This window comes from Lagopus muta, chromosome 2, assembly GCF_023343835.1.
Source record: "Lagopus muta isolate bLagMut1 chromosome 2, bLagMut1 primary, whole genome shotgun sequence".
Lineage (NCBI taxonomy): Eukaryota > Metazoa > Chordata > Aves > Galliformes > Phasianidae > Lagopus > Lagopus muta.
This window is the reverse complement of record NC_064434.1, coordinates 58,682,641-58,710,475: the sequence shown is the minus strand read 5'-3', so window position 1 is coordinate 58,710,475 and position 27,835 is coordinate 58,682,641. Positions and strand designations below refer to the sequence as shown.

The 27,835-nt window shown below is 38.8% G+C and overlaps 2 protein-coding genes across 6 annotated transcripts in view; one reads left to right on the top strand and one right to left on the bottom strand.

The window, feature by feature from the left end:
• The window catches only part of SYNJ2 (synaptojanin 2), a 71,971-nt gene extending 66,171 nt beyond the window's left edge, over positions 1-5,800 (top strand). For all 4 annotated transcript variants that reach the window (XM_048935094.1, XM_048935095.1, XM_048935093.1 and 1 more), the window contains one exon: positions 1,398-5,800. In XM_048935094.1, the coding sequence (XP_048791051.1) occupies positions 1,398-2,168 (771 nt within the window). In that variant the 3' untranslated portion in view covers positions 2,169-5,800. The remainder of the gene's footprint in view (positions 1-1,397) is intronic.
• On the bottom strand, positions 2,010-27,835 carry SERAC1 (serine active site containing 1). 2 transcript variants are annotated; one of them, XM_048935097.1, is made up of 18 exons: positions 27,747-27,835; positions 26,310-26,404; positions 24,972-25,008; positions 24,498-24,634; positions 24,109-24,198; positions 23,022-23,153; positions 19,994-20,115; positions 19,348-19,476; positions 18,095-18,208; positions 16,534-16,696; positions 14,698-14,848; positions 13,762-13,903; positions 13,089-13,189; positions 10,582-10,679; positions 9,848-10,030; positions 8,885-9,028; positions 8,033-8,210; positions 2,010-2,114 (listed from the first exon to the last, which is right to left on the bottom strand). In XM_048935097.1, exons 2-17 carry the CDS (start codon positions 26,398-26,400, stop codon positions 8,074-8,076), a joined length of 1,971 nt encoding a protein of 656 aa, XP_048791054.1. In that variant the 5' UTR covers positions 26,401-26,404; positions 27,747-27,835; the 3' UTR covers positions 2,010-2,114; positions 8,033-8,073. The 2 variants fall into 2 exon arrangements, with proteins under 2 accessions (XP_048791054.1, XP_048791053.1); XM_048935096.1 differs by lacking the exon at positions 2,010-2,114 and having other exon boundaries at positions 5,910-8,210.

The window sequence follows — 27,835 nt, the reverse complement described above, 5'->3', positions numbered from 1 at the left end:
CTGATAATGGGATTCAGTGTTTCACTTTGGATTTTGGATTCTACTCAACAGATCAGGATCTTAAAAATACAAACCTGTAGGTGTGGGTTCTTAATCTGTCTCTCTGTCAGGTCTCTACACAGACTGTCTACAATTTCTTTCCTCTTAGAACAGCTGAAATGCAGCAGTTGAAGTTCAAGACAAAAATATGTAACCTTTTAGATTCTTCCTTAGACAGAGCCTCAGCAAGCTCTGTGCTAAGTTAGGACTCTTGCAAAGGCCTTCACCCCTGTCTAATGGGGTTTGGGCCATCTCCACTTATCTGAATCACGTAAGAATTAAAAACAGGCAGCACCCTGTGTGCCCTTTCCTTCATCACTCAAAAACTAAGACTAGTCTATTTATTTTATGTTTATCCTTCCTCCATGCATAGAGCAGTCCTACAAAGTGCTGAGAGGCACTGTTATCCTGGTGTTGTATGAAAGCTTTGGCAGGAATTTCTCTATTTCAGTTTGACTCTCATGTCAGACTTCCACCTCTTCCCCCAGGTGAGTTCAGAGCGGAGTGCTGTACTAGAAAATCTCTATTCAGTCCACTTCTATTATTAAAAAGGTATGCAAAGGTAACTCAATAGCAGCCTACAGACAGCTATGGCAGAGGATACGTCCATCAAATATTTGGACTGCATTAAAGAAACCTGTATATTACGTTTAATATTATGGGACAGTAGTAAAGCATTAAAATGTTTTCATTCAGCTACACTGATTACATACAGTGAGCATGAGAAATCTGAAGCAACCACAGCCTTTTGGACTATTTCTTACATTTCTGTATTTTTAAATAGCAAAAACATACAAACTAAATTGCATTTTGAGAATTTGTTTTTAGCTTCAGTTCCTAGCATCAGTGAGACGTGCCAATGCCATTAATAACTTTCTTAAGTTAGTTTAAGCCAATTGTCCTTCAAGGTTACGTACTAGAACATGGCCAAAGGCATGAGCTCATGGCCCCATTATTTCAGCCCTCACGCATTCTTGCTTAAATAATACTAGGCAGCAGGGAGATGTAACAAATAAATAACTCTTCAGAACTGTGTTAATTCAGCCTGGAGCTAAATCCTAACATGAGAAAGAGATGCTCAGAAAGAGAAGTAATTTTCATGCAGAGAGTGAACAGGGCTGGAGGATCCTTGTCCTCAGATAGCATGCTTGGACACTGGTCCAAGGCATAATGCTTGAGGAAGAATCAAACAAGCAGTTTCAAATGGTGCTGTCAAGCTGCCTCTCTGTACTGCTTGTTTTTTTCAGTACTGTCAGCTTTTCTCAGCAATGCCATCAGTAAAACTTGCACTGGAAGCGACTCAGAGTTTAAGGTACCATGTTTGTTCTCAAATTTATTACTCCTTTTCACCCTCTCAGGCCACATCTAGAGAAGAGCGATTTGACCAGCAGACAATACAGAATCCCTTTGGCTTGCCAGAGCCCTGTCTAGAAGATGCAGCTATTCTCAGTCCGACCAAGATTACTCCAGTCCCTAAGCCTAGAACATCACAACCTGGGAAGCCTCAGGAGAGCAGGGGGAGCAGTGACAAGCGGCCCAACTCCCCAAGCACAGCTGAGGCCAACACACCGCCTCCCCAGAACGCTTCCTTCATCCCAAAGGTGCCACCACGAAGAAAAAAGTCAGCTCCTGCAGCTCTTCATCTGCAAGTTCTCCAGAGCAGCGACAACTCACTTCTTAGAGAGTTAATGTTCAACTCCAACAACAACAATCCTGGCTGCCCCCAGCCTCAGGACTCTGTCCTTCAGGTTGCCTCCACGTGCTCTGCCCTCTCAGTTCCTACACTCGCTGCCAGCCAAGGAAATAACACAGTCCCACAGCTGGCACCCAGTACAGAATTGATTACTGTAGCAGAAGGCCAGCCTCCGCTGCTCTCGGATAGCAGCTCCCTTGCAAAGAACACTAATCTCTTGGACTTGGACACAGATTCTTCCTGCCATCTTTCCAGCCAGGTGCCGTCAGCAGTTTCTGCAGCACACAGTCCAGAAAACTTGAAACTCCCCAGTCACTGGGTGACATTCAGTGATGATGAAGACAGTGGTGCACTGTCAGAAGGGTTCAACAAACTGCTTGACCTAGAACAAAACAAAAACAGCTTGGAGAATACAAATAATAATTTAGAATTGTAGAACTCATCCCCTCGATGTTCCTGTAGAAGTACTAGTAAGAATGCAAAAGTTTGCATAAAGGTTTTTATTTAAGGAGATACATCATCTGTCCATGCTACATTTCATTTTCATTTTGTTTAAAGACAAAGAAACTGCCCCTGGAGGGAGGTGTACAGAATATATACAACCTAATGTTATCCAGTTTGTTTGAGAAGTTCTTTATTCTAAGTTATTTCTTTTTATTAATCCACCCGAAGATATTTTATTTCAGTTAGAAATCATATGCAAGAACATGTATGGGGGAAAAAAAAGGTTAATAAAAACATTTTCATTTGACATGTATATATTAACCTATTTCTGTCACCTAAAATAAAGTAGCCTTACCTTGAATAGACTGCTATAGTTATTCTGGAACAGATATCCCCAGGAGGAACACATATCAGTGTAACTACAGCAGTAATGCTGGTATTATTCTGCCAGTAAGTTTCCACCGTGGAAACAAGGCTTAGGCATTATCTGCATAGAGATAGCTGCAGTCCTGGCAGACCACAGTGCTTTCCTTGTTAAACTCATTCTGCATAGAAAGTAAAATACAAGGTGTGGTTTCTGAGGCTGGGAAGCAGAAGCATGAGCAGTGTTGCCTGAACAGCAGCAAGAAGGACCTGGTTTTGCTCCAGCTCAGGACAATGACTGCTCCACTCCCCCCATATCAGAACAGGTCTCTTCTAAGTGCAGTTCTTTTAATGGCTTAAGAACACGCCTCAGCTATTCTGAAATTATCTGCTAGCCTGTCAAAATATTGCTCTGCCTGTAGGGAGACTAATGGCACCTTTTGTAGTTTTCTTCCACTTTTCCAAAACACCATCCTGGTCTTTGTTCTCAGCAAGCCTACCCTAAACAACACACGTACTTTCCACTAAAATAGCATATGGACAAGGACAGTTCTTTTGGAACATGCTGCTCTTGGAGCCTAACAACTTTATTCCAGTGCAACTCAGGCTGTCAGACCCTGAAGCTAAGCCACAAGATACACAACTGGGGATAGCAGAATCATCCTCTAGAGATTAAGGCTCTCTCACAGCCCAATAGGGAGCTCAGCTTGGAGCTACCTGGTGTGCTTCTAGGGATAGGATGCAGGCAGCTGCATCAAAGACTAGAGAATTCTAAGAAGCATGCATAAGCCTGCTGTTTAGGTGCACTATGCATCTACACAGGGAGTGCCCTAGGAGGCAGTCTCAGCACACACTGTGAGGCTGTACACAATAATCTGTTCAGTGTGGGTTCTTGCAAGCAAAAGGTTTAAAAGAGAAGAAGATCATGTTTTGTGGTTCAGAACATGATAATCTAGCAGGGGAAGCATCACCCCAGTTACAACTTCAGAAACTCCAAGCAAGCATTCCTATGTGCCTGCTCTGCTCCTCCCTGGCATTTTCCATCAGTCTGCTGGGCCCATGTTTCAGGTGAGTTTATCTGTCACTTACTCTGGTGAGCTCATGCAGTGGTGCTGCTCAGCTCAGAGCAGGCATGAGCTTCTTCATGGAGCCATTACTCGTTTATCAGCAAGCCAGCAGTCAACGCTTCTCAGAAGGCCATGATTTCAGTGAGGATATCCATGCTGCAACTGCACAGGATCTCACCTGCCCCGAGCAGTACCGCTGTGCAGCACAGATGCCATTTGTTTGTCATCTTGTCACAGTAACTTGTTGATTTAATAACAAAAGATCTTAACTATTTATTTTTCCTTCTTCCTACAGGAAGATTTTCTGACTGACTTGTTCTCAGCTGCTTGGAAACTGCAATTCAGCAGCCTTCTGACTTCACTGCCACGTGTTCTGTGCCTCGCTGCCACGAGCACAAGAGTGCACACAAGGCACCCGGTAAGAGGCTCCTGCCTTTCTCTGTGCACCCTCCTCCTCTGCTCCCTCATTTGCCAGACACTTCAAAACAAAAAAATCCCAAAAAACTCAAAAGACAAATGCATGAAACCTTGAGTTGAGCTTCTTGTAGAAGTGTCAGGTTGGTGAAGCAGGAAGAAGCAGCTGGTCCGTTCCTCACACAGAGTCTCAGACTCCTCAAAAATACAGCGATTATTTATGGACACATATCAGTACAAAACATCAAGAGCAGTAAAAAAGAAAGTACGTTATATGGCCATATCCACCTGCAAAGATAATTAACAGCTCTAGGACAGCTAATTTAAATGGTAATGAAAGTAAGTGGTAGCAAGAACGCCCATTAAAGTAGATTTATACAAGTCAAATAAAGCCTACTTTATTACTCTCTCTGAACACAAGTATGTGGCCTCTAGCATTCTAAGTGATGGCTGCATCTGTGGCAAGCTGCCCATTAAAAGAGTCCCTGTAGCTAACTGGTTGGTGCTGTCAGCAACAGCACATCCCTGTCAGTCACAGCACCTCAGCAGAAAGAAAGAAACATCCCAGCTGAAACAGCAGCAGCACAGAGGGAGCAACGTGCTGCCTTGAGATGTTATCCTTCCTGCCTGTGCCCAGTGCCAAGTGCTTTTCAGAGGCAGGTGTTCATGACCTGCATTCTAGTTTTAATGGTCAGGACAAACTAAGCAGGGCCAGACTCCCTCTGCATTTGTGAAACCATCACAGAACACTGCAGGAGGTGAGGATTCTTCCCTCTAATCCTCGCCTAAGCCTGCCCTCCCCACAAGATGAGCAGAGGAACCCAACGTTGTAACTATCTTCTCTTTTTTACTATTGAGAGATGTTTTCTTCAGCCTCCTGCTCACACCACACTACACCAGTGCTATTTCCACCAGGGTAGCAATGGCATGTATTTCACAACTTTCCTTCAGGAAAAACAGAAAAAAACCAATGTATTTAACCAGTAGCCTGCCTGGAAGGCTGTTTGATTTCTCCTTTTAGCCTCATGAGCTTTTTAGGCAGAACATAACTGAAAGATAAAGAGAACCAAAAAACCTAAAATATTTACTGGAATTTTCACTCAGAAAATTGTCTAAAACTGATAGTTTAACTGGAGTGAAAACTTCTCCTTTCCTGGCCAGCTATATTGCCCAGCACCACAGAACACAAACCACAGAGAAAAGAAACCCTCCTTGCACAAGTGTGAAAACAGCAATCAGAACTTGATTACTACCAGAAAAATTACTACTAGATAAATATCACTACTAGAGTGCTGGATAGTCCCAAGAGCAAAGACTGACCCACTCCTTATGAACACTCCCTTCCCATCTTACCACTTGCGTCCCACCGTGCAGATGAACTACCAGCATTCACAGCCCTGGCCACATCTGCTGCTGGGTTTCCAGCTGGGATGGGATTAAGGGCACAGTTTGAATCCTATGAATTTATACAAAAACACTCTTTGGAATTAACGTGACGCTAGGGAAGCGTAAGAACTTAAATTTCTAATGGGAAGCAGACAAGAATGCCAGATGCCACCCCATTTGCCCTCTGGGTCTAGAACCAATGTCTCTATATGGCTGAAGCAGCCCTTTTGCAAAACCTAGAAGCACAACCAAAAAAATTCCCCAGTCTGGCAAAACCACAATGACCAGCTGTGACCCCACTTCTATGCCTTCTACCTTAGATGAAGGATAAACATTACATTCTTCCAGCAGACCATCTCTAAGGAACAGGTCTTCAATAAATATAAGCATGAACCAGGGCATTCTTTTTACAATCAATCAGCTTTAATATATATTGTGGTGTATTTAGTGCATTTTTAAAAACACATTTTGTAACTATTCCCAAAAAAGCACAACTGAAAGTATTAGTTTTAGAAGTGTCACATATATATATTTAATAACAAAAAAGAGAAAGTTGTCTTGACAGTTCCAGTTACAGTACCAAAGCACAGATGCATTACTGAACAAAATTAATGTGTAACATCAGTGATCTGAATCCCTTTAAGCCAAAGAAGTCCATTAAAATCACTACAAGGTTTGTCACACCAAGCAGAGTCAGTTATTAGAAATCGTCTACTGGCAATGGGATTGACATACTCTCAACTTCGTGAGTACAAAGTGTTCTAATATATTTACACTTTAAAGTTTAAACCAGAGTTTAAACAGGGTAAACCTCTTTAGAAGTTACGACAATTCTGTTACATTTTCTACCTGAAATACTGCCATCCAGTGTTCTTTCCTGTATCTTGATTATGGGGAAAAAATGCTCTTCTGTGAGTGTAGTGCTGCACATTCTCTGTACTGTTGCGGGTTGTGAATTTTACCATGCAACTTCAGCAAGAATCAACTTCCAAAAAATGTGTTTGTAGCCGTTGTGTTCTCCTGGGCCAGAGAGCTCTGGAATAAAACCAGCTGCCTCAGAACCCGGCAGGACAGCAGTGGCCTCTGACACCTGCACCAAGCCCATAAAGGACTGCACCACATCTCTCTGGTAGCTTTTAGAGCCATTATTCTAAGGCTGGTAAGATTAGATCCTTATCATACAGGTGATGCTAAGAGACATCCTCTGCATGTCACCAGGCCTTACTTAACAGTCAGCCACAGGAACACAGCCTAATCATATCCTGTTTGTCTTCAGAAAGAGCTGGGAGTGAAAGGAAGGTAGGAAAGAAATGGCACTTGCACTGGGCTTCTCTTACTATATTGCAACCTACCTAGGATTTAAGAAAGTGACTGAGTGCTGCCATTTTTTTTCTAAAAATAATTATTTCTCATCAGTGCTGTTAAGGTATCCTTAATGTGAACAAGTTCAAATAAGACAATGCTTTTGTCTTGCTCTGTATCTACACCAGTAAATACACGTGAGCACCCTGGGACCCTCTGCCTTTCAACTGGGATCATATAATCACTCAATTTTTATTTCCTGTTTAAATTTTCCCTCGACCTGAGCTCCAAACTCCAAGCATCAGCTTCCTTGTTGGGGTCTGCAGCTGTCTTACCCCACGAGAGCATTTTCAGTGCTCTTCTTACATCAGCTGAAGATCTTCTAAATGAGTAATGTGAGCTGGGGACACCTATTCAGTGCATCCCATGAGCCTTTAAAGAAAAACATCCTGGCCTCCGTTCCAAATGACCAAGCACAGAACTGCCCTCAATCTGACTGGATACATGCTATCTTATAGAAAGTAATCTCAAAAGTCACTAAGATTAAAAGAGAAATGTACAAGAATGTAAACATTTCTGTTTTTTTTTTTCTAAATGTTTTTCTTCTCACTTATACAAATGGATTAAATCAACTACAGCTGTTTATGCAAGACAACCTCCAGGAATTAGTAAAGCTTTATCTCTTTCTCAGACAGAAAACAGATGCTGTCTTTGCTAACAAATCTGGGTAAGTCTATTAAACAAAAAGACAAATTACAAAAATGTCTTAATTGGGCCACTAACTAAAATGCTACCTTCACACACATGAATTTTCTGAGACTTCTGACATACTAAACATGGAGAGTAAACCAAAGCTTTAAGGCAACCACATGCTTCTTTCCACCTTTGACATAACAAATAACCATCTCAATTGTTTCTCACACAAACCATGAAACCAAGCCCCAGATGCATATGGACACTACTGAGACCACCTAACTTCAGAGCAACCTTTCTTGGCTAAAAGGAGATGCACTGGGCACCCTCAATACATCATCTGTGTTACTCCAGAAGGACATCTCCATCCGTTCTCAGCCAGATCGCTGGAGAATCTGCACATGGTTTGCCTACAGATCATGCTTACTCTAAGCCAACACCCATTTTCTTTTTGCCAAGTTTGTATGAGTTTGTTTCAGTTTGTATTTGTTTTGAAAAGATTTCAGAAATAAGTTAGTGATGTCTCTTAAGTTCAAGATGTACCAAAAATTGTTTTAGCAGTTGATACTATCGACACATATCGTATCTTTGCAGTTTTGCAGATCCTCTAACAACTGTTAGGAGAACTTACTGTGTTACACTACATAGAAGTAGACAAGGATGGCAGAAACCTCATTCCCCAAGGTCAGTGGCTAAAACATCCTGAATGAACTTCAGTGTACGCTGGTACAGGAAAGCATCCTTCTTCTTTGGCTTACAAATATTAAGATGATTTACATCCACTGGAATAAGTTCTCCAATACCTAACTCTGGGAGAGAGAAAAAAGAAGAAATAATGATCACAGTTTGTAAGATTAGCTGGACTGAAAAGCGCATCCTGCATTAGCAATTGCTCTCTCAAAAGCAATTCCCCGTCTGCCCTTTAACTGCTTTGGCTTGGTGATTTTTGAATGTGCTAAAAGCATCAATACCTGCTGTTAATAGTCTGATTGGCTAAACATTGCTCCAAAACCCATGCTGGTAAACCATTTGGTCCAGAGTTCTACTATCTTTAGTAAGAATTCCTATTAGCAGTTTATTATTTTTTTTTTTCTTATTTTCTAAAGGATAACATAGCTGGAATTTGCAGGAGACTCTGAAACACTATTCGGCCTAGCCATACAAAGACAATCAGTTGCTCATTATTAGAAAGGAAATGACTGCTACAATGTAACATCAGCCATGTGTCCAGTCAGCATTTTTTCAATAAGTATTGTTGGCATTTGGAAAACTCAAAACTAAGCTGCTATCATAAACTACAAACACAGCTGCCTCCCATCTCAGCAGGCAGACTGTAGTTAAGTTTAAACAGCCAAAAGTTTAAACAAAGGCTCCAAACACAACAGATGTTTTTTCCAAGGTCTTCCTACCACCGAATCCCCATTATCAATGCCTACAGGAATATATATAAAATTAAAGAAAATTAAGTGACTATTTGACTTACTTGCTGACTCCAGAGGTACAACATGCAGTTTCAACATGCTGCCTATATGCGTTGGCAGGGTTTCTGCAAAACTCAGCACTGGAAATTTCTTATCTTTGGCAACAGACAGGAAGTCATCATTCAGCACCTTAAGGGCAGGAGAATCTGTGAAAGGATAATGTTATTTTTGCAGCTTTATCTTGAACAGAAAATTAGAACTTGTGTCTGCAAAACTACAGTCCCCATAAAGTGCTTTGGGAAAATCAAGAACTCCAGTAAAAAGGAGTAGCGCTCTGCTTGTAATTCCTTTTCCCAGCAATCATATGTAACATTTCTTTCTGCGTAACACGAATTTATACAGAAGACAAAAATCTGAAGTCCAGCACACATTACTTTGCTAAATCACAGAATCACAGAATTGTAGGGGTTGGAAGGGACCTCCAGAGATCATCGAGTCCAACCCCCTGCCAAAGCAGGTTCCCTACAGCAGGTCGCACAGGTAGGCATCCAGGCAGGTCTTGAACATCTCCAGAGAAGGAGACTCCACCACCTCCCTGGGCAGCCTGTTCCAGTGCTCCGTCACCTCACTGTAAAGAAGTTCTTGCGCATGTTTGTGCGGAACTTCCTATGCTGCAGTTTCCAGCCGTTTCCCCTTGTCCTGTCTCCACTCACCACTGAAAAGAGTCCGGCCTCGCCATTCTGCCCCCCACACCTTAGATATTTATAGACCTTAAATGACCTACACTACTCCTCTATAAATTTGTTCTGATTCTCTTTCCCCCCTCCATGTCTGTAATCAAATAGAAAAGTTACTCTTGACAGTTCAAGCTACAACACTAAGCATAAGAAGGGCAGTTGTAGTTTTTATCCAGCTTTTTCTGATAGCATGATTTAAAAAAAATAAAAAAAAAAAGAAGGAAAAAAAGCATCATGAACAGATTAGCAGAGATCTCTACTGTTACATGGTAGCAAAGTGTGACGTACCCTTGCTGAGTTCTTTAACTTCCACAGAAGGAAAGAGAAGATATCTGGCATTTATGGAATATTCAGCCAGCTGGGAGCCATGGTGAGGTACACTATAAAATATGATTCCTCTCGTGTTGTTTACAATTTTACCCATTTCTGGATTCTTGGAAGCATCCACCAGCATCTTTTTCACTAGAAGACCTGGCAAGAGAAACTGAATTAATGCACTGATTTAAATCACTATGAAAATAATGATGGTGCCATATTAGCCACGAAGCAACTAACCATATTCTTGCCTCATTTGATTAATCCTTAGCGTGTCGAATACATCAGATCAAGTTGGAAAAAACAACTGAGGCATTAAAATAAGATGTTAATTGAACAGCATAAATCCAAGTCTATAGACTTTTTAATTTGGTTTTAGTGTTGCTAATGACATCTAACATATGCCAGATGATGGAGAAAACTCTGCCTCTGAATTTCCACTTGCATGAATTTCAATTCATTGATTTTGTGTTTCTGAATCAACACGGTACAAACAAACAGGAATAAAAATCCATTCAAAATGCGTGTGCTACTGCAAACAACACACCAGGAAAACAGAAATCTATTTTCCATTTTCAGATCTTTGCAAGCGTTGTACACAGACCATTCAGAACAACAGCCTTTCAAACTGAAATTTGTTCCAGTCTCATTCTGAAACGTAACAGCAGATAAATCAAAGCATTCTGCCAGACAGGCACTGCGCTCACCGCCCATGCTGTGTGACACCCACACCACGGGTCTCTCTCCAATCCCAGCAGCTCTGAGCTTCTCCAGAAGCTCGTTGCTCCTGTAAGCAATAGATGTCCTGTGACGAATAAACAAACACAAGCACAAAGGAACATGGTAAGCTGAATACCAGACTTAAAGGGAATAAACTTTCAGCGCTGCAGTTTTACGAAAGTGAATTCAGTAAATAAAACATTGATTACTTAATTGTTGTTGCTACACTGAAAACTAAAGACGTCAAGAACGTTTTAAGGTCAGCTTCACAAGGACAATAGCAATTGAAATGAGTTCAGTTTCTTGGTCTTGCTAGAAATTGCTATTTTAATTTCACTTATCAGTTACTGCCCTTAGTTTTAGTTCTGCAAATCGTATCTTTTAAACAAAACCATTTTCACATGTTTACAAAATTATATTTTCATTTTAACAAAGCACCATCAATGCATAATAAACTTTATGCCCTGAAACAAGAACATATGTAAATACCTGACAAAAATGTACTTTGCTAAACACTGCTCAAGTTGTAAAGCAAAGTTGTTCAGGAAATGAATAAGTGCATTATCATCCAATGTATTAAAAAAAAAATAATTAAATCACAAATTACATCAGTTATAATTTTTCAAATAATTATTTCCAAATGCTTGGTATTAAAGTAGTATAAAAACATAATGATTTCAATTTCAATTTGAAGAATGAAGAGGTCAAATTCTGGAAAGGATAGGCTACATGTTAAAGGCTACAAATGAATCTGTGGTAGAATCAAACCAAAACTGATCCTAATTCCCAGGCTAAGCTTGAAAGAGTGAAATCATTACTCCTTGTGGCACAATAGGAATCACAGAAGACTCTTTGATAACGAAACCTCAGGATACTGGGGCAACCACTGTGCAAAGCCTAATTCACTCCATCTCTGTTGGGTCCAAGCATTATCACTAGAAACAGCTTTCAGATAATACAGATGAAAAGGATACTCAAACCTGTCTTTTCATCTGAGCAATATGCTTTAAGATTGCTGAGGGACTTAACTCCCTTCTGAAACACTAGATGAGCCTATACTCTTACAGCAGTGATAAGGATGTGAGCGTCCAGCTACACTTCTGTTGCTGCTAGTTAAAATATCTTCAAATGTCTTTCACTTTTGATTAAGCACAACAAACTATAAAATAATATGCTATATGCATGGGTGAGCACATATTGCAGGTAATGCAGTTTTCCATTCTGTGATGAAAAATACGTTATCTTAAAATAAATGCATATGTATTTATTTATTTTTTGAATTTGCTTTCTTTATACATACTTGAGATGGATGTGGGGAAAAGGGTCTCTCATAGAGGTACCTATCTACACATTTATTACTGTCACTGTTCTGACTAACTTTAGAATAGAATAGAATAGAATAGAATAGAATAGAATAGAATAGAATAGAATAGAATAGAATAGAATAGAATAGAATAGAATAGAATAGAGATACTGTCAGTCACATCTTCCTTATCTTGCCCCAATTGCATGCTTTCTTTAATGCAATAATTGCATCATTTCTTTGTATGTCCACAAGGAGGAAAAATGAGCAAGTGCCAAGCTCTCAATCTTTTATACAAATTTTGTCCCCTACTCAAAACATAATTAATTTTCAGATTCTTAACCTGTCAGCAGTCACGCACGTGCCTTCATGGAAGTTTACAAGTTGAATCTAGTTACATGCCTATGTGTATAATGAATGGGAGGACTTGGATTACAGTCAGATTCAAAGAGCACTGAAGTCAATTGCTGAGTCTAAAATCCATTCAAACCAAGTCATCTAAACTGTTTTTATGTTTTAGAAACAACATTTTTGGAGGAGGTGTCTTCTTCTGATCTAGCTGGCTCAGGCTCACTAAAGCACTGCTCCTCTGACAAGAGCAGTGGTTTTATTACACTATTTGACCAAAAAACAGTGTGGGCTGGAGACAATTTATTCTTAATTTGTGCCTAAAATCTCTTCACTTGTTAGCTTCATAATGTATTGTGAAAGTCTAAATCTTAAAGAAGTTTCTGTAGCTCATCTACCAAAGACAAATGGCAATTTCTTCGCAGGGATTAATACTTCTGAATAGAACTATAAGCTTTGTTTTCCTGCGAATATCAAGTCACAGTACAGCAAGTCTTTTGTTGTATTTACAAAGTACTGTTGGGCCATTTTAAGCTTAATAAATACTCCCCTGAAGAAGCAAAACTAATGTTATATCTAAATCAATAGACCACTTTAGTGCCTGAAGACACTGAAGACAATGAAGACACATGAAGCAGTCTAAAAGAAATTAAGAATTTGAGTTAACCCATGAGGATATAAACCTTGGGTAAACCATGACTTTAGCCAAGATTTCTCTAAATTTTATTTTCAAATACAACAAGAAAAGTTAATTTCACTGTTTCATTGTAAGTGATTCAAATAATTAGCTGTATAGGTCATCCTCTTGTTCCCCCCTCCAAACTGCAGACATGCATTTGTTACCTGTGAGGCTCAACAGGACATTTTGCTTTCCAGTCACTCAAACGGGTGTCGTATTCCACAGATATGATTCTAAGGGCAGGACAATCTGAAGCCAGCCATGTCTAAATAAAGAAAACCACCAAAAAGAGCTTATTACTGAAGTACTTGGAAAACTCTTACAAACACTTCAGCAACAATGGAGCAAAGCTGCTATTATGAACAGAGTATCAAGTACAATTTTTGTTCTTCATGAATCCTCGAATACATCTTACACCTGCACTGTTATTTTTTTGTTATTAAAGACTGTCAAACTCTTGACAACTTCCTAATCAAAACAAGGCAAAGGCTGGAATGGATTACTGATTTGTGCATTCCTGGCTCCCTCTCCTGGGCGGAACAACAATTACTGACGTGGCCAATGGGACTGATGAGTTGAAGTTTTGTAGATATACTTTGGACAGCGTACATTGCCTCCTCTTTCACTACCAGAAGAATGACACTGAGTGCATTAACTTCAGCAGAGATTTTCCTTTGCAAGCATAACCTGTTGAAAATTTCATTTTGCTAACAAAAACCATGTGAAGAACACAAAATATGCTACTCCTAAAACAGATTAGAAGTCATCCAATTCTCTAGCCAGCTCTCATTAACAAAAAACCAGCAACTGTTCAAGAAAATGGTACTGTCTTTTTACCTTTGGCCAGCACTGGCTGTATTCCTCCTGCACTTCTGAAGCCTTTTTATCCACAGGTTGGTCAATGTCTTGCTGTCTCCAGGTTTTAAACGCTGCTCCCAGAAGACCATGAACAAAAAGGATGTCTGCTCTGATGGGCTGACTGACATAGAAAGGAATTTGTAGAAGACAGATGACAGATATTCTTTCAGCAAATTAAATTTAGACAGAACTCTTAATCTAGGTGATATCAAAATGCTATTTTGAACACTGTACATGGTTTCTTGTATTTTGGACAACATGCCATGACGTTGCATGATATTTCACAGAGGATACTCAGATCAAGATGAAAAACACAGATTCGCCCATAAGAGAGATCTAGACAGAAGTATGTAAAGTACCAAACTCGTCTCATATTCTTCCATAATGGAAAACAATATTCTTTCCCCCTACTATTAATGCAGCTTGGTGAGACCTTTACTGTCTGATTCCACCATCTCCACTAACACAAATGGCCCCAAGGATAGTTGCTGCTAAGTGACAAGTGCTAAGAGCTATGTTGGAGACTGCTTCACTCCCAGATAAATGTTCTTGGAAAAGAAAAAAAGAAGCCTCAGCTTCTTTCACTGCAGCTGAGGACAGTGGGCTGCTATCAGCAGAATAACTGCTAGGCATCATATCCCAAGACACACCAGTACAAAGGCTGCAAAACCATAATTCATGTAATGGTTTGCATTTTCCAAGCAATACAGGAACGCTCTTTTCATTGCTACGGACAGCTCCGAGCACTCCTGTTGTTAGAGGATCTACATTTAGTCCAGTCAATCCATCAAGAACCAGAGGAGCAGGTAACAAAAGTAGAGCTGCACTCTGAATCCATTCTTCTGAATTTTTGTAACTGAAAATTATAGAAAATAACTCAAATTACAGCATGCACAGTTTCTCCTTCTGCATTACCTGCTACGATATTGTGGATGTAAGACATAAACACCATCTGGATACTTTTCTTGCACTGTGTCCCTGTCTAGGTTAGCCAAAGCTCTGGATGCATGAGAAGACTGAATGACATGCGGGGATTTCATTACTTCAGCAAGTACAGAAACCCAACCTACGTTGAAAAAATAAAGAGTCAGAAACATCATCCCAACAAGAAAATTCACAAACATCATCCTTCACAGCAGTAATTGTGAAAATGGGCATTAAAATGTAAGAAAGGCAATATCAAAACAAATTACTTCAACCCACTTCTCTTTACTGCAGGAAAGCCACTGCTGGATAAGTGGAAATGGCAAAATTAAAAAAAATTCAGAGTGGTGAGGATGAAATGTATTTTACTGCTATTTAGATTATAATGTGAAGGAGAATCTCTTCCCAGAAGTAAAACAAAGTGTATCAGCAGGTCAGAGCAGCAGTCGGACAGAGAACACATCTTGATTCTCTTTCTGCAGCCAATATGCAAAAAATACAGTGATAAGGAATGTTCCAGAGAGAAAATGAAAATCAAAGCACGGGAAAGAAAGGGAACAGCACACAGGAATAATGGCAGGCAGAAAAATTGATGATTGCTCTGAAGAACAACTTCTAATTTTAAATTCCAGAGTGCAAAAACATTTATGTAATTAAAAAATTCTCCCGCTATTCTAGAACAAAACAAAAACCAAACAATTCTGTTTACACTTGAGAAACATAAAAGAATAGCTGACAGAACACATTCCTCAACTTAAGTCATAGCTACCTCAAGAAAAAATAAACACTTTACAGACTCTTACCTAAAAATGAAACTTACTGTTTCTTAGACATGGATGAGGCTGCTCACAGAGTACTGAGACATACAAAGGAATGAATACATACATACACACACACACACAAACACACAACGAACATTTAAATACTTTTAGAGAAAACTGAGTCAGAATGATTGTAAGGATCCGTGATGAATGAGGAAAAATCTTTAAAATCTAAGCAGATAAGAAACAACTGAATATTCAGAGCATACATACATACAAGAACAAATGGGAAAAGTGTGAAAATTTGACAAAAAAAATTTATGAGGAAAAATTTCTCAAATTAAACTTGCTGGCAGAGCGGACTGAAGCGCTGTTAAAGATCTGGTGGAAAACTTCCTCAGCAAGAGCTAGCTGGGTAAGGGTTGGCCTGCAGACTGGAGCAGCTGTGAGGATCTGATGCATAAGCAGCATGAACAGCAGGATGCGAGGGCACCCACAGGCACCAGAAGCTGTGTGAGTTCATCTCTGCCTCCTGCCACTGTTATTTGTTCTTAGTTACTAGCTTGACACAAAGCAAGGGAGAGTGGGAAGGCATGTTTTATTTTATTCCAAAACATAAAGACACAAAGTTCCTTCATGAGACTGAAACACAGTAAATTGGAAAAAAAAAGATCAATAATGCAGATGGTCTGTGAGAGTAGGAAATTCAGAAGATTTCTGTCAGTAATTTGAACTAAATATCAGAAGTCCCAATTTTCATCATCCTTCAAAGACTTTCAGTGCCTCTAGCTCTGACACACATCAGCTAGACAACGCATGTAAGTTTTTAAACCAAAGCTGTCTAAACTATTTATGTTTTATTTAACAGCAACAACAACAAAAAGGCACAAACTAACAAAAAAGAACAAGAAAAGAAACCATATACATGCATACAAAATACACATATAAAAACCAGAGCACTACCACAGTCCCTTACATTTTACAATAGCACTGAATCCAGTGAAAAATTTAGAATATAGAACTGGCAGTCTGGCATTCAGGCTGCTTGCACTTGCTTTCCTTTTACCTGCACGTACTATGGATGAATGAAGACGTTCATCCAAAGCCATATTTCCAATAATGCGGATTATGTTTCTCTGTATTTTTGCAGAATCCTTACGGAGCTGGTATATCCTCTGCAGCAGCTGAAGGCCGCCCTGAGCTTCAATTTTATCACAGTGAGATGAAACCTAGCATCATACAGTACAATGACAATAAGTAGATGTTCTGCAAAAGCTTCTTGGTGATGCTGTTAATACAGAAAGTAGTTTCATGAGCTGATATGATACGGCCCTTATTACATAAGAGTTCTTATTCATTTAGTATTTATTATTCTCTATTCCAAGATGAAGGAAATATTTTAATGTGTTGAGTGCATGATATCTATGAATTGACAACCTGAAAGATGCTGAGAATCATCACTATACTCTCCTTCACATCAGAGGAAAATGACATTGATATCCATTTGGCATGACCAACTTACAAGTGATGTTCAAGAGTCTAAACAGGACAGCTGCCTGCACTTGTTAAAGCACTGCCCATTGAAGCCTCTTACTGCCTACCAGCTAAAGTGAAATTGCTAGCATACCTCCTCTTTGAAATTTACAGACATTTTTACTCTTCTAATAACATCACTATTTTTACTGATCTAAAGGGCAACAATAGATTCTAGTTCAAGAAGATGAACACAGACAGATCAGTAGTAATGTCAACACCAATAGCGACCAAATGCTTGTGACTTGAACGTGTTTACAGTGCTTAAAAATTTACTGTGGTCATGAAATTGCTATGTCCTCAGGTATGAAGCTTTTAGCAAAGACAGAGGCATTCTGTGTAAGTACAGTCACAACTTGATTGAATGGAAAATCTAGAATGTAGAAAATCCTTACTACGTCAGAATTTCTATGCATATGGAAGTTGTGAAAGGAATACTAGCAAACTACACTTTATCCATCCCTACTACAAATAACAATTTAGTATTCTCAATACTATCTTTCAATGTTCAGGACTTCTGAGAAATTAAAGAACTTTCACAGGCTAATTAGTAATAATAACAGAACTTAGAGGCTGTATGGTAACTGTTGAGACAAAGCCTGAACCACTGATTGAGCACCTGGGGAAAGGACCCACTCAGCCCTGACAGCACAGATGAAGGCAATTCAGCTGTGTGAAGGGGTGGAGCCTGGCTGCACCCTCTTAGACCTCATTTAAGGGCTGACTGCCAGCGTGGAAGGATTTCTGGTTACAAATCCCTCCCTTGAAGAGCCCAGATCTTCAGAGACAGGTGAGCGCTTTTTCTTTTCCTTTGTAACACCTTTCCACTGTGCTAGTCCCTTTGTTGTTACACTTCTTGTACCACAATTCCACCTGTTTAGCTTTCTGATTGTTACAGAGGCACTTGATATCAGAAAAATGAGTTTGGTATGCTTCCTTATGATTCACATCAGTCTCAGCTCTCTAAAAGCTCTTGCAAAAGGGATAGCAGCTAGGAGACAAGAAAATGGCAACTCGGTCCCAATGTATGACAGCCTTAGAAAAGAGTGTTTATAAATGTTGTTTTTCAGTTGTAGTTTAAAACAGACAGTTACCTTAGAATGTTGCACTAAAGCTTGCAAGCAAAAGAGTTCTACTGTCTCTGAAGGAACTTTACCCAAAGTCTCACAGTATGGAAGTCCATTTCCCCCAAAACACCATAAGCCTCCCTGAAAGGAGAAATAGTAAAAATGATACCACGTTCCAAACAGCCACATAAAATAAGCATTTCTAAACTAGAATGCTATGTGTGTAATGATCTATAGAGATCTCTTTAAAGAGTGCTCAGCATGTATTAATTTAAGTGTATAAATTATATAGCGGCACGCTATAAAATGGCCTACTATTTTTTATTAAACAAATTTTCAGACAGAAGCTTCCATAGTCTATTAACTTCAAAACACACAATAAAGGGGAAAAATGCAGGGTTCTTATGTATATTAATGTAATCTCTTAAAATTGTTTCCTTGAGGATAAGGAAGCAAGAATCAGCCATAATCTAGACTTCCAGAGTTGGGAGGGAAAAAAAAAAGAAATGGGGAGAAGAGAAAATAAGGTATTTGACACTTAGCATAGTGCCAAGAGGTCAGTCTGTCTCTATTATACAGCAGGAAGACCAGCAAAACTTTAAGAAGGAATAATTTTCTAGGATAGTGCAATTAGTCAAAATGTTTCCAAGAGCGGTCTTACAAGTGCTTTTTCTGTAGCAAGATCTCTTGTTATGTAAACAATGGAATCCCCATATGAAAACATTACACTTCTTTGTGTCTTAGAGAATAAAGAGTTATTGAACTCTGAAATCTCTAAATAAACCCTGCTAAGCAACATTATGACAGTACTTTTTTTTTTAATTATAACTTTCAAAAGTGAGTCACTGATTACAAAAATCAATTGACTTAGGTTTTGGCAACAGTGACATGTTACAGGAATGTATTTCCATGTAATGAACAGTTCATGACCATAGGCAGCAATTAGTTTGATAGTAAGATGTCAAGAAGGTTTAGTAATCTCAGCAGATGAAATGTGAAAAATCTCTTTATGAAGACTGTGAGAGAAAAGATATGTCTTTACTTACAAGCCTTCCCACAAAGCAGGTATCTCTTGCTAAACCAACTAGTACAGTTAAGAAAGATAAAGAAGCTTTCAAGCATGTGGTCTGTGTGTAGAAGAGCTTATACTAAGTTGTAATGTAACAAAGACTGCATTTTTTTCACTTATAAAGCTGAAAAATATAGAAATAGGTTTGTATCTTTGAGTGAGCCTCTGAATAAAGAAACCAAATAGTTCCAGTCTGTAAGTGGGAACTCACCCTCTGTGCAGCAAGAGTCTGACTACTTTCACGTAAAGCAAGAGATGTGAAGTACTGGACACATGGATCAAGGCCAGACTGAGGTAAAGAAACTAAGAGCAAGCGAAGCTCATCTTCTATGAGATAATCCTGTGAGAAGTAAACACAGTTTTTAATTCTACTTTTTTAAATTCTGAAACAAAACACAATATGGAAGAAAATAAAGATCTTAAATAATTGAAGAAGCTACATTAGTAAAGACAAAACTTCAGTGCTCTGCAATTTGGGTTTACTAGTTACTCTTGTAAAAACTCTGGGAGTGATTAATACTAAAACCAGCCACCTGAGTGATGAAAAGTAAGCTTTAAGCTTCATGCTTTAGTGGCCTTTTCCTAATATTTCCATATACACACTGTGACTTGTACAAATTACATTGTGTAATTTGGACATACAGTCAAAGAACAATAATCAAACTCCTATCTTCAGCTCTTTGCATCACATAATTCACTAATACAGACACTCCAGAGGTACACTACAGTTGATGTTTTGGTTTTCATTTTAGTACTCTTTACTTTTGAAGAATTCTATTTCAGTATGGTCACTAACAATGGAAGTAGTAAACACAAGTAAGCAAAAATCAGCTGGTATCTTCTGTCCATTTACTTACATTTTTCATTTTTGGCAGTGATGGTGGAGGCAGGAAAAAGCGAAGGTCGATATCTTTGGATCGAGCCAAACCTATAGCAGTCCTTTGATCGCAGGTTTGGGCAACAGTACCATACTGATAATCTGCAGTACAAGAACTCCAGCATTAAGGTTAAAACTGATAGTAAATATTTCATTTGGCTTTAAATTTCTGATTTCTTTTTTGAGTTGAAAAGAATAACTTTTCTGCAGTCTCCTTAATAAGCCTTGACTCTGTAGTCACGAATTCCAAAAGGTAAAAATAGCAGTTGTTAGACCCAGCACTGTGCTGAAACAAAATAGACCTGTGCACTAATTGTTGATAACAAATCAGTTAAATAAAGATTCTTATGTGAATTGAACAAATGCAAAAGCAAAAGTTGAGTATTGCTACTGTGAAAAGAATGCAAGAACTATAAATTCAGGCCTAAACCTTATTTTTTTTCCTTCGTACAATATTAACCCAAGTTCTAAACAGAAATGCTGCCAAGATGTGGGCATGAACTTTAAATGATACAAAAAGCTTTGCTTCTACAAAGTTTTTTTTTTTTTTTACTTTAAAAAGAGGTAACCTTAGACTATGTAAGACATCATCACTGTACAAGTAGCCTTTCCTTACTGAAGCACTTGCTGTCTTTGCAATAAAGACTTTAAGACACCCTACTGAAGGGAAAACAGATTTAAATAATACTTGATTTTCAAAACCTATCTATTTTACAGCTGGGGAAATTGAAAGGCACATACTGAAATTAGTGTCAAACTGAAGGGAAAGACAATATTGAAGTGGATCAACAACTCGCTATAAAAGTGTTTTTATCCTCATTACTGTTATACATCTCATGAACAAAAATGACAGGCTACTTAAAAGAGGCTTCATAATCACAGACCAGGCATCATTTTTCCTTGGTGCAGATCACTTGCAGCCACAAACTGATGTCACTGAAGCTGTGCTTTGGATGAGCAGGACGCAGTATTTATGATAATGTATGCTGAACAATTTGGTTCTAGCTGTGAAAAGGTAGCACATTCCCAGTCCAGATCTTTGCTGGAATGAGTTTTGCAATATCAGAGTAAAATAAACCCACTTTCTTTATGAGGTAGTTGGCAAGAATTATTACTGCCTGTAAAACATCCAAATACTGCAGCAAATAGTATTATAGAGAAAAGGATATAACTAAGAGCAGCTAAATTCCCACATACTGGCCATCTTATGCACTGAATGATACAGGAGGTCTGCAGGGAAAGAAGCCCCAGAAAATCTGCTGGCAGTCTTCCCACATGAAAGTAAGATGGCCATTACTGAACTGTTACACACAGCTTCAGTGTAGGTACATCTGCCTTTCAAATGTTTTCAAATATGACTTTTATGTAAATAATTTGAGATAATTAGAGTTTGAAAGAGGCAGTCTGAAGCAACACATTCCATTGTGTGGAATTGCACAAAATGTCAACTGACTCTACTACCAGAATAATCAGAGTGGATTAGAGTGCTACCTAGTTTACACAGACTAGTGATGGAGTGGAGAAAAGGGTGTATATGTATGCCCTTTACTTGGGAGTTCAAGGACATTTGCTGCTTTAAGAAGAGAGAGGACTCAAGAACCTTAAGTTCTATACCATGCTTTATAATATGATTTACAAGATACAGAAGTAGGTAACTGTAGTGGAAATGCATGTCTTGTCTGAAGCAGTGATTGAGCACCTGGTGGGAAGGCAGGGCCAACCCAGGGGAGCTCAGGTGCATGCAATGCCCTGAGTGACTGGAAGGGGTGGAGTCATGATCCAGCCCTTCCCAGATCTCATTTAAGAGTTGGCAGTGGAGGTGAGGGCATCTCTTGCTGGAGATCTCTGCCTACTTGAGGCCTTCCAAAGCTAAGCAGCTCTTTTCCTTCATTTCTGCAGCTGCTACACTTAGGCTCATTCTCATTTGCTGCAGTCAAAGACTTTGCCACTCTGCTGTTATCACAGTACTTTCCATCCCATTATGGCATTATAATAACAAAGGGAGAAAAGAACATAAAAGAGAAGCAGATTTCCCTACTTACAAATAAGTGTATGACATGTAATGTACTAATAATGTAACTGATGATACCATAGCATTAAATCAAAGTAGTTTTTTTTCTGTGGGATAAATCTGTGGAAAGTTAAAAATCGTTAGGATGTTTCAGTATTAAGGTAACAGTAACAATTAGGACAGAAAATGGCTTATAAATAATGTTTGTGTGTGCAAGTCCTCTACTTCTAGTTTGTCACCACTGCCTTGTTGTGGTTACCTAGCATTTCCTAACCAATCTTTAAATGAACCATAGCCTTAAACCCCTTTCCAGCAGAGCCTTACAACAATTAGTACCAGAAGCAGTACTATTCTTAACAGCTTTAAAAGGCCAAGGAACCAATGAACCAGAACTGCTCTCCATCAGTAAGACAGCATCATACTAAATGGTGGTCCTGATAATCTAGTGGGGAAGCAGAGAGAGGCCCACACTGCAGTTGTGCTTTGTATGAGTGTATGGTAACTGTTGAGTCATGGCCTGAACCACTGGTTGAGCACCTGGGGAAAGGACCTGGTCAGCCCTAAGAGCACAGATGAAGGCCTACAGGTTCATTTAAGGGTTGACTGCCACTGTGGAAGGATCTGTTTCTGGAGATTCCTCCTTTGTGGAGTTTTCTGTGAGCCTAATCTTTGGAGATGGGTGAGCACCTTTCTTCTTCTTGTATAACACCATTCCATTCATGCTAATTCCTTTGCTATTATTATTGCCTGTATTGCCCCTCCAGTGTGTTGATCTTTCTGATCATCACAACGAGGAAGAGTATTAGGAACAAAAAAATTGCTTGCAATGTAAAAAAACAAAAAAACCCCAAAAAACAAAAAAAAAAACCAAAAAAAACCTGATTCTGGTCCAAATTACACTTCTTTCAGCTACTAGCAATTTTTCCAGGGCAGCAGCAGATAATAGAGACATGGTTGCATTTTTGTAGATGAACTGAACTATACCAGCATACATTACCATGCCAGTGAGTGTTCTTTGCCAGTTCTTGCACAGCCTGCAGTCGGACCTCTTTGTCTTCTGACTGAGTCCTTTTTAAGAGGAGCCATAAAGCACATTCATGATCTTCTCCATCAAATGTACTAAAATGCTCTTTAGCAGAAAACAAATGAAACCCAAGTTATTCCTAATGAGCATTTTAACAGGCAAGCTTCCATTTCACTGAATTAAAAAGAAATGATCTGTTCCTTTTAGTACTTCAGTATTAGTTGTTAAAGCATTTCTCTGAATTACTGTTAAAAACTAATTGGGGCAGTAAAATAGGACAGAATGACACCCACAACCTCCCTGGGCAGCCTGGGCCCATGCCTCACAGAATCATGGAATCATAGGGATTGGAAGAGAGCTCGGTTTATCAACTGGTCCAATTCCCTGCTAAAGCAGGTTCCCATTATGTATTACACAGGAAAGCATTCAGGCAGGTGTTGAGTATCTCCACAGAAGGACTCCGCAACCTCTCGGGGCATCCTGGTCCAGTGCTCTGTGAGACCCAAGTCAAGAAGTTCTTTTTCATGTTCATATGGAACTTCCTGTGTTCCAGTTCATGCCCTTTGCCCCTTGTCCAGTTGCTGAGCACCACCAAAAAGAGCTTGGACTCATTTAATTGACACTCACCACCCTCAAAGTAAAGAATTTGTTAATATCTAATCTGAATCTATTCTCTTTCAGTTTGAAACTGTTACCCCTTGTTCTATTAATATAGCTTTTGAAAAAAAAAAAAATTCCTTTGATACAAAAAAAACTTTGGTATCAAATATTAACTCAGTACTGTAAGCTTCACTTCCCATCTGAAATGGGGAAAAAATAAATCTTCATTTATTCTTCAAATCTCTTCTTAAACGTTACTTTTACTTACTTAAATACAGTTTTAATACACAGAAAGTTTTAATTCAGAAACTTACATTAAATGCTATTAAATAACATGTTCTGTTGTGCTTGAAACAGAGGAAATACTAAGTTCTTAAAAATAATTATTTTACTATCTACAAGTGCTTAGGTTTTAGATAGAGTACTGTGCACAGGTACTACACATGCTTTTCACACCTACCATTAAAAGGTCTCCGGAAAATTTTAGCTTCTGTCTCGAGAATTTTCCTTACTGCTCTATGGATTTCTTTTCTGGCTTGGTATGTAATCCCTAAAAGAGCATTTTTAGGTTACTTAAGTTTGAAAGACTGATATGGCACGATATTTCAAGATGCTGTCTAGTTGTTGGTTGTTTTTTTTTTTTTTTTTTTAAGATATTCATATTTATACTTTATAAGGTAACTATATATACATACGGATATAGATCTCTTAAAAATAAATCAGGTGATGTTGTGAATATTATTTTTGTAACATATCCCAAAATGTATATTTCTGGACATACAAGTAAATTCCAGAAATGCTGTATGCTGTTAACATTTTATTTTTGGATTCCAAACCATGACATCTTACCTTGATATTCATTTGGATTTCGAGAAGATGTACGTATATACACATGGGATTTAAGCTTTTCTTGATGTATAGCTTGAGTATCAATTTGCAGCAACTTCTTTAAGGACAAAACTTCATATGTAATGAATACAAAACCTCTTTAAATGAAAGAAAGCTGTGTATGAATACTATTGAAAAAGAGGAAGATTACAGCAAAAATATCTTAACAGTCATTTTGGTATAAATCATCCTTTATTCATTAATTACAAATACCAGATTTTACCAAACATATATAGAAGTCCATAGATTATATCAATTTAGCACAGAAAAGAAACTCTCAAATAACTGAGAGTAAATCTACCAGAAGATACGATTCCAAATTACAGCCCACCATACCTAAACCCCTCAAATATTGTCACATTCTTTGAAAGTAACGTGAATTGAAGTTTTTACTGTATCCATAATTTACATGTAAGCTTGCTAGTTAGAACTTACCCTAGTATAAGTGATCCAGTTACTTTTGCAATTTTTCCTTGAAAAATGAAAAAAGGACATCAAAGAAAGTTGTGTGCATCAAGTCAATATAAACACATAACATGTGATAACCAGACAGTAAGAACTTCAGTAACTAAGGTTTTTTTCTATTTTTGTCTAGCTTTTGGAAAATCACTACTTAAAATTAAATAAGGTCTTGCTGGATTAGAATTTCCTGCTCTCTTAATGTAGGCAATGAAATGTTTCCTACTGCTGTTATTTACTGTGAGTATTGCTACCTGTCAATTGCATTCATTCCCCAGCTGCAAGAATCAATAGGAAAAATTCTGTCTATCTCACTAGCATTTGTTTGAACCTCCACATTATGCTAAGGAGTTAGCTTTTTCTTCTTGACTGGATATTCAGTGTATGTGAAAATCCCTGCAGAATCTCTCTGAGCAAAGATATTTTTCAAATAATTCCACTGAATCTGAACTTACAGAGCAAAGAGTTGAATTAACACCACTTGCAGCAGCTTCTTTTTTAAATACAAGGATTCCTGTCCAATTTGAATTATTTGTCCTGAGTGAAGGTTGGCTGATTATCTGGACTTCAGGTTGTGAGTAAAGTGCAACGCTACTGCTACGATAGCGGCAAGCCCAATGGAATGTATCTCACCTATCATGAATAATTGATTTTCCTCAGCATGAACCAGGAGGTTTGCCCTAGGCCCACTGCCACAGCTTCTGCCTTTGCAAGACTTTAAGAATTGTGGCATGCAGACAAGAAGCAGTTACAAGCTGAAGAAATAACTGGCAAAGGGACAAAAAAATAAAACAAAAAACAATGCAATGATTCTGTGGAGCAGAAATAGAAATATCTTGTCTTTTAATCCAGGAAAATACACCTTAGAACTGTAAGAATTTTCATTTTATACAAGATATTAAAGGAAGCAGAGAAGATTGTAGAACTTTTTTTAAAAAAAAAAAAAAGTAAAGGAGGAAGAAACAAAGTTTATTCAAGTGCTGCCCTGTTACTAACAGTTTATGGACGCGATGTTTTCATTGTGCTAATCATTAAGAAATGACCAAAGGAAAAAAACAGATAAAAATGAGCTTAAAATAATGAGATTGTATTTTGGTGGGACTCCCATTAGCAGCATTATCTAGAGTTATCTAGATAACTCTATCTAGATAATAGATAGAAGCAGACATCCACTTTAGGAAAATAAAACTTTTGATCAGAAACTTTGCAGAGGAGTAGATGTCTTGTCATTTAAGCATGCACAGTGTTACATCCACACAGACTCTTTCCTCTTTTAATAACACCTCTTATTGATACTTATAGAACTGTACTTACTTATATCATTCCACGATGGCTGTTTTTTGGTGGCTGGACCAGAAGTTCCTATTTGTCTACAGCAAAATATGCAGTAAGCAGCCACTGACATTCTCCACATTCAGAAAAAGGAAAAAAAAAAAAAAAAAAAAAAAAAAAAATTTGGGATTTGGGAATTATAGTAGAAAACCTGTAATCATTTTTCCCCATCTTTTTTACATTCTGTGCCACATAAAACACTAAGTTAAAAAAAAAAAGTTATAAACTCTTGAATTTAGTAGTTTGCATTTTGATTACAATAAAAGCTTACAGAAGTGTTTCATGCAATTACATATTTATGTTAATACTGGTAAGCATGTATCTCTGGCTACCTGCTCTGCTTTGGAGCCTTTTCTGATTTCCTCACTTAAATACATCACGTTCATGTGAAGACAGTGCTCAGTACAACGCATGACTCAATACAAGTTAGTAATCAACTGTTTATAATTCATTTCACCTTAACACCTAAGTCTTTTACACTGACTTAGCAGGCTCTAACAACTCATACAGATTGTTGGTGCTAGAAGGCAAATTGGATAACATTTGTCTTGCTGGCTTACACTGTAACACCACAGTTAATAAGGGATGTATTTTAGCATCTACATAATGAGATTTGATGAATGTATAGTTGTACGGGTGAAGCGTTAAGAAATGAGGCAATTTAGGCCTTGTGAAAGAGCCAATTACTGTATCTACCGCTCACATCTATACATACTAGCACCTTTTTATATGTTAGCAACTATTACTACCTATACATTTTACCTATACAAGAAAAGCCTACCTAAGGTTAGGACAGTGATCTAATTGGCTTTGGCTACCTACAGCACCAAACTGCATTCTTTCTGCTGAAGGCTTAATCCAAGCATTCAGACATATTTTCAGTGCAAGAATTACACTGGCTGGGTATTCTGCAGAAGTAACTTGAAATTAAAACGTCATGATGTGACGTGAGCACTTGAATTATGATGCGCTGATAGAAATGTGAAGCCAGTCTGTTCAAACAGATGTAAATCACCCCCGTACTTATTTTGAAAATACAGATATTGAACATCTGCCTTGCCACCGTGACGATTAGTCAAAAAGATGAAGTGCAACACGTGTGAACGGCCATCAGGCCCTCCGATCTGGAAACAAGGATGACTGCCCTTCACGTCACCCCAGCATTACCACAGCTTTCAGCCTTATCTCCTTTCAGCGCCGCGGTTATCCACTGACTTCATTTATTACATTTCTGATAAGCACGGACTCCCCGCGGGCTCCTCCTCGCAACCGGAGCGCTGCCGGCGGCCGGCCCCAACCCAGGACGGCCTTCAAGGCTGAGGTTTGACGAACAGCGGCATTGGACCGCGAAAAGACCCAGCCCAAGCCCCTCCGGCCGCCCCGCCGCCTCCCCTCGCTCGCCCCGCCGCTGCCGGTACCTTCCGCTTCCTATCTTTCCCCGCAGCCGGCACCGCCGTTCACGAGCTCCCATGACGTCATCACGCCGCGCGCCGCTCGGCCAATCCGAG

Excerpts from the sequence above, each read along its gene's own strand:
- SERAC1 (XM_048935097.1), bottom strand. The coding sequence starts at position 26,400 with ATGTCAGTGGCTGCTTACTGCATATTTTGCTGTAGACAAATAGGAACT. Across the intron at positions 19,477-19,993 it reads CACTGCCAAAAATGAAAAAT|GATTATCTCATAGAAGATGA; the intron begins GTAAGTAAATGG and ends TACTTCTCACAG. Across the intron at positions 13,904-14,697 it reads CATCCACAATATCGTAGCAG|TCAGCCCATCAGAGCAGACA; the intron begins GTAATGCAGAAG and ends TTTCTATGTCAG.